Raw genomic sequence first — 7662 nt, 5'->3', positions numbered from 1 at the left:
GACGGGCCGGAACCACTATAAAGATTTATTTTTGTTTGATGGAAAATGATATATGAACTTAAAGAGTGAAGGGATGCATAGATGTCATGGTCTGAACCACTTTAAAAAGGTGCGACTGATCAGAAACAATTTATAAAAAACAACAAAATCGAAAAATCAAGAAAGATTTCTACGATCTAAGCTTTCGAATTTAAAATATTTTTGTGATTTCTTTAGCATTACAAATGGTTTCTTTTGCTTTGGATAATGATTATTAAAATGTAAATACATATATTGCTCTGTAGCTTTTTAGAAACGTTTAGGGTAGATATTATTTATTTGCGAGTTGCTGAGAAATATGGAGTAATACCCAGTCTATGTCGCGCAAGTCCCCGATATCGGTAATACCAAGGCCAGGAACACTCGGTTTTTAATCCAGAGTAATAAGTAATAATCGAAAATGGTTTGATTCGCTTGAATAACTCGGCTAAATACATAGATAATAAACACTAAACACTTAAATGTTGGAATCAGACAATTAAAAAATCGTTTAACTTTTTCGTAATTTTTTGCGCGGGTTAATTTCTCATACGAGTTTTTGTCTGATCTTTTACAAAGAAAGAATTTTTGAAATAACATTGCAGAAACAATTTTTATATTCTAGAATTTTATTTAATTATCCTTAAAGAGCTTTCTGTTAAATTTCTCAATTTTAATAAAGGAAATCTGCAAATTTACGCTTAATAAACGCGTAACAAAAAATAAGATAGCTTTATATGTCGAAGCTTTATTTCCGATTCAAGTAGTTGTTTTATGTCTTTTGTTTTCTTAAAAGATGATTTTGCTAAATGATTTTTATTTATGACTCCAAGGTGTTTATACATGGATGACCAATAATATCTAATTATTCTAGCGATAAACATCAATTTCGGACGTCGAGTTAAAGAACGATTAAAAGGATGGCTCAAAAGGAGGCTAAGAAAATGTAACGCCTTCAAGCGATTGATTATATGTACGAGTATGTATTCGTGACCAAATAACTCAGCTGTTGTATTTATTAAGCCTTGTTTTCGTTTATTGCTCCCTTTATGTTAATAACCTAAAAGTGTTTTAAATTTCACGCGTCTTGCTTGTTAAATACAGACATGTGTTTATGGCAACAAGAAAGGAAAGACCGACCCGCTCCAAAAAAAAGGGATAGTGACAATATTTTTCAATATAAGGGAGATCTGGTAGTTTTTGTAGTCTATCGTAGATTGCTTCATACTGAGACAGGAAGATATCTATTTAAAGTCAATATAAATTTGTATTTGTATAACCTACTTTAAGTTATAAAATTGGAATGTAAACTTAAAACGAAAAGAAAATGGAAGAAGGGCAAGCCTGTACCTTAAAATAAAATAAAACAGCAGCTAGAAGAACGTTATAAACGTTAATGATGCCTTACGGATGTTTCTAGCCACTAAGGATCACTTGAATTTAATAAATGAATTTATTATTTAAGTTTTACCGATGGGCAAAATTAAAGTTAATGTATACAACCTGAAATAGTGAAGTGTCAATAAAGATTATTTAATTGACACAACATTTTCATTAACAACGAAAGCTAATTTACTACAGTTTGTACTTTTTTTAACTTTGCAAATAGTATTATAACTTTGGTCAGAAGCTTGTTTAAGTTTTTATAAGTATATGCAGATCAAGTTCGAAAACGGCTGCCACAGGAATTACGAGTCAAATTTGATAAACTTGTTGTTTCTTTCAAGAAATATTTATTTTTGTCAAAAATATTGTTTTTATTCCAATTTTTAACTAATATCTTGAGTTATATCAAAGTAGAAGACTATAAAGGATATAGAGTATATGTCAATTATATTATTGGCGCAGGGTAAAAGTTATTAACATATAACACTCTAAATCGTACACTATGGTGTCCCGATAAAAACCTTACTCTTACCATTTAATACGGTCGATTTTGTTGTGAATTCGAAAACCTTTTTGTTAGTTAGATTAATTATTTAACCAAGTGCCACATACGTATAAGTGATACATTGAGAAGCCAATGCGGAGACGCATTTTTTCAATAAATTCCCCTTTATATTTTCGGTGAAAATAAGACCCTCAAATTCGTTTTTGTTTAGTTTAACAAATTGTTTAACTAGTTGTTTAAATACTGGAAGGGACTCTTCACCAGGAGACTACAAATGTCCGATCCTTTATGTATATGTGTTGTTGTTCTCTTGTTGTAAAGTATTTTTGTGTTAAGCTATTCAAATTCTAAAGAAAATGTTTACTTAATAATCGTTAAAAATGTTTTGCCAATTCAAATCCATCGAGTCCTTTTTATTTTTTTTAGTATGTCCTGGTAAAGGTCTTTGTAAGATACTCTTCTACACCTCAAGAAAGTATAAATCTTCAGCCATGTACCAATTCATTTATCCATCACTTTGTAGCTTTAAGTGATAATTATAGACAAAGCTGGTAGTTCTTGATCACTACAGTTTAAAGAAAATATATTTTGTCAAAACGTAACTAAACGGACGAAAAGGCGATTCTCAGTAAAATTACAATAACTAAAATTTAATAAAAACTGCAGCTTGCCGAAGCTAGCTTTATCCCTCGTTAGAATAAGTTTGCTTAGAACATTCGCTAATTGTAAAATAAATACTTTTGAAACTGCGTTACAAACATCGTTTCATATTCGTTCTAATCAAGAGAAATGGTTGTAGTCTTTATTGATTTATCACCAAACCAGCCTTACTTTTTTAATATCAATAGTTACCAGATTAATCATTTTGTAGATTCGAAAACACTCTTTTTTTTAGTTATTTAAATGTTTATATTCTTCACAAAATGATCGATTTACGCACTAGGTTTAATACAAATAAAATAAATAATTTACTAGTACGGATATGCAATACAAGCTATTAAAATTTGTATAACAAGCTTTTATTTACATGCCTTCTACGCCTAAGAATGTATACCATATGTTTTGGTCCTATTACAATTAACCTTAATACAAAAGGAACTACGTTTGGATGGATATACATATATCGTTCATAAATAATGCTATACATAGGTTTCTGTTTTGTGTTCTGTGTTCTGCATCGCCTTATCTATATCGTACGCATATCGTTGTCTATTCTATTCTGGACCTCGGGTGTCCGATATTGCTGCGCCGGGGCGACGAGGGTTACATTATTGTAGTAGATGTTGTGCATATTGGCAATGGGCGCCGCCATCATGAAGAGCGGATGCGAAATGGCCAGTTCGTAGGTGGTGGGGCTGCTGGGGATGCCCGAGGCCTGCAGCCCGGCCACATTGGCACCCGTGGCGTAGTGCAGGAAGGGCACGTGGGCCCCGGCGTTTATCGTGTGCATCGGCGGCAGGGGATCCTCGGCGCGGCTCGATCGACTGGCGGGCAAATACTCCTCGGAGGCGGGCGTTGTGGGATACCGGCTGATCCCGCTGCACTCCACCACATCGATGTCCACGCGGTCATCGTCGTCGTCCTCGTCCTCCGAAGGATGCTCCGGCTTGTCGGGCGTAATGAGGCTCTCTATCGTGAAGGATCGCTTGGGTCGCAGGCTCAACGGACCCTCGATTTCGGAACTGGTAAGCGCGGGCAGACTGGAGAGACCCATGTCCGAGAGGTTCGTGTGGTCCACACTGGACATGGAGCCGGGCAATACGTGCGGCAGAGGCACACCCTGGGAGTTGGGCATATGGTTCGTGGGTCGGGGCAGAGGATCCAGCCTCATCGACGGGTTGTTCATGTCCAGTGGCGACATGTGCGATGCACTGCCGCCATTACGGGTGGTGAAGAAGAACCTATTGAGGTTCGCTAGGGCCGTGAGCTCCTCGTTCAGCAGATCCTTGTCGTTCTTGTGCAGCTTGAAGCGCTTTCTCCGCCGGAGCAGACTGCCGTTCTCGAACATATCGAAGGCCTGCGGATGCAGGGCCCAGTAGGCTCCTTTTCCGGGTCTGTCCGGCCGTCGGGGCACCTTTATGAAGCAGTCGTTGAAGCTGAGGTTGTGCCTCAGCGAATTCTGCCACCGCTGGGTGTTCTTGCGGTAGTACGGAAATCGGTCCGTGATAAACTTGTATATATCGCTGAGCGGCAGCATTTTCTCCGGCGAACTCCAGATGGCCATGGCCGTCAGCGAAATGTACGAATAGGGGGGCTTCTGTTCGCCGTAGGATTCTCGCGAGGGCCTGGGCATTATTACACAATGTTTGCTTTTGCTTAACACATCACAGTTTTACATATTTGTGTGGGGGCTGGCTTGTAATGGGCTTCTAACACTCTCCTTTAAAGCGCGTAATACTATTTTACTTTCTTGCAGGTATTTCCCTTAATAATATCCTAAATTAGTTGCCTGAGTGCCGCCGAGTATTTGGGAAGAGCACACGCCGTTTCTGCCGTCGCTGGAACTAAACACCCTTTGGGGGCTCGGTGGCGATACGACATGACGATTTGGACGAGATAGCGAAGCGACGGCAAACAAGATCGCGCCAACTGTCGGCAATAAACTCTGCGCAAGAACTACGCTCGTTATAAGCTCCGGCGACGACACTGGCTTTAGCACTGGCTTTTACTGGATGTAAAAGCACTCTCACTGAGGCTTCCCCTGCTTTTCAGCCTGGCAAATTACCATCAAAAGCTGAATGCGAATACGAATACGAGTACGAGTACGTGAGTGGTAGTGGCTTTGGCTGTGGCTATGGCCATACTACCAGAGCGAACTTGGGGCGAAGATAGCGATAGAGCGGGAACAAAACAAACGACAACAAACGAAGAACACGGCACACAAAAAATTTCTGTTTCAGCAGACTGGCAGACGACGTGCCGGTTATTGTACTAAGTGAGCAATGCCGTCCCGTCCCGTCCCTGGTCCCCTCACCCTGTTCCGCGGTCCGCAGTCCCTGGGCCGTACAACCAACCACAGTGAGCAATGCAATCAAAATATAATCACTCACATCATTGCCCCCGTGCTCTCTCCCAATCACCGCGATGCGAACATGCATCATCCCTCTCCCTCCCTCTCCGCCACGGCGAAACTTCAAAGCGGCGAGGAGAGCCAAAGCAAAGAGTCTGAGATTTACTAAACGAATAAACCAGTCTGACCAGGCCGCACTCCGCCGCTCGGGCGAAGAGCTAATGCCCCGCCGGTGGTTGCGGCGGCTGCACTGCCAGAAATACATACGGGCTTTTAAGTTTTAGCCCTGGAAATGGGCCTTGGCTCTAGAGCATGCCTTTGTTTCTTTCATCAGTCCTATCCCATTAACAAAGATTAGATAATTGTTTATTCCGCTTTTCCATCATGATCCTAATTTGAAAACATTCCCATGGCAATTTGCGTATACGTAATTTTATGAGCTATAACTTATATTGCTTTAAATTTGATAGCCGCGAATAGATAAAATTGTCTTGCTACTACTGTCATAATAGTCGAACTTCAATTACCAAAGCTTTCCTTAACTTAAAGTCGTAAAAAACTCGAATAAAGGTAATAATAATACTAAGGAGATATTACATTTTATCACTTCAAGTTCTCTTAAATTTATTCGCTATGAGTTCGGTGATGGAAGTCTTTAATAAACTTTTGCCTAATACCAAATGGCTAATTATATAGCTGTCCTGAAAAATATTTTTACAAGTTAAACTTCCACAACTCAAACCACTCTATCTTAAAACTCAAAGTTTTTATGACTAGATTTTTATTTTTGATAGTTTTTGGTTTGATACACATTATAAGCTTTACACAATAGATTTCTTTCTGTGGTCTTTGATGAATTCAACCCACTCTATTTTTTGTACTGTATCAGGGGAGTATCTCGTCGGTTTTATTTAGCTTTGCCTTTGCAGTCGCCGTTGCCGTTGCCTCAGCTCCGCTCCGGACAAAAGAGCAGCCGCCCGGCAGCTGGTTCTGGCCATGGAGTCGCAACTCTGCCCGCGACTGCGACTGCGACTGCGACTCCGAGTCTCGGGCTCTGGCTTTGGCTAACGGCCCAATGCGAGAGAGGTGTTGAAAAAGAAAATTACAACCACTTTACCGATTTACTGATTTTACGTTTTCATAATCTTGTTAGTTAATTTGCCTGCTTGGGACTCGGCCATGATTCCACAGAACGTAAAAGCCAAAGCACATTGCCACCGCATTCGGCGAACGTGTGGGTTTGGGCCTGTGTTTTTGTGTTTTGGTATTATGGTATTATGGGCTGCTCTGCGATTTCGCGAGAGTCGATTTAACACTAGGATGGATAATTGTCTTTAATAGTGCGCCTGATAGACCAGCAAATCGCAAGCCGCTGGATGGGTGTATTAAATCGCATTAACTATTAATGAGTCTGCATTCTTCCCGTTTCCAAGTGTAAATTAATGAAATACGGGTGGCGAGAAAAAAAAATGAGTAGTTATAATTGAATTGTAATCACTTTAAATGTCAATAGGTTGGCCTTTTTTGTGTTTTTAAGTATATATCAATAATATATGGGAAAAATTAAGTTAAACTAGCAAAAAACAAGAAAGGAAGACAAATATTGGCAAGCCGAAGTTTATATACACTGGCAGCTGTTACAAAAATTAAATATTCTTAATATAAAAAAAATTTTTGATAGTTCCTATGACAGCGATTTGATATTCTAATAGTCCCATTTTTATAAAATTGTAATAGTAATTCTGAAATTGCTGGTAATCTTGGAATATATCCGTATAAGTTTAAAAAAATGGAAGTTATACATATTTTTTTTATTATGCCAATTGTTTTTAAGGGAGGTATATGATATAGTCGCCCGATTCGTTCTTACTTAAATATTACCTGCAAAAGAATTTTGGGACATTTAAATAGCTCTTGAAACGGACCGACGGACATGGCTAGATCGATTCTCCTTGTGATGCTGATCGAGAATATATATATATATCCTTCTGCATTCCAAACTTTCGACTTCAATAAGAATACCCTCTGCAAGGGAATACAAATTTTATAAAGTGATCTATGAATGTACTGATGAGAATTCAATAAAATGTTCCTACTACATTACGTATACGACGTGGTTGCCCTTAGAAACCAAGTCGTATACGTTATGTAGTTCTGTTACATTAAAAAATATGTGAACTATTAATTAAATAATATTACTTGTTAAACCGATTCTTAAAAGATAGTAAGTGTATGCCTTAAAATCCCATACATCTCCCCTAAGTAAAGCCCTAGTTAATTATAGACAAATGCCTCGTAACGGATATTGCAGTTAATTAAGAATTTATTTATCTGTTTATAAATAACAATCGCATTTGGCCATAATTGTGCCGTTCATAGCGATAATTAGGTGCTCGGCGAGCGAAGGTTAACAGCGATGTGCCGCAGTGGCGGTGCAGCACTTGAAGGGCGGCAAACTGGCCCGAAAAGAGAGAGAATGGAATGGATATGGGATATGGGTACTACAACACGGGTATGGAATTTCGAATGGAGTGAGATTCATACACTGAAGCGGGATGGCACGACGACGCTATCTGACATCTCGCTCCCTTGCTTGTCTATACGAAAAAAACCTAGGACGGGATTGGCCATTGCTCAAAATACATTTGTTGGGGCGGAGCCTAATGCGCATTGTAATAAAATTGTATATTTTAATTCAAGTGGACATATGAGTATGCCATCGGTAGCACTTCCGATTAACCAT

At 39.1% G+C, this 7662-nt stretch overlaps 1 protein-coding gene across 1 annotated transcript; it reads right to left on the bottom strand.

Annotated features, from left to right (window-relative positions):
* Positions 1-2849: 2849 nt before the first annotated feature.
* On the bottom strand, positions 2850-4811 carry LOC108045645 (fork head domain-containing protein FD4). Its single transcript, XM_017125027.2, has one exon. It carries the CDS (start codon positions 4200-4202, stop codon positions 3096-3098), a length of 1107 nt encoding a protein of 368 aa, XP_016980516.2. The 5' UTR covers positions 4203-4811; the 3' UTR covers positions 2850-3095.
* Positions 4812-7662: the final 2851 nt, after the last annotated feature.

This window comes from Drosophila rhopaloa, unplaced genomic scaffold (genome assembly GCF_018152115.1).
Source record: "Drosophila rhopaloa isolate 14029-0021.01 unplaced genomic scaffold, ASM1815211v1 contig_167, whole genome shotgun sequence".
Classification (NCBI taxonomy): domain Eukaryota; kingdom Metazoa; phylum Arthropoda; class Insecta; order Diptera; family Drosophilidae; genus Drosophila; species Drosophila rhopaloa.
The sequence above is the reverse complement of the archived record's forward strand: the minus strand, read 5'-3'. Positions and strand labels throughout refer to the sequence as shown.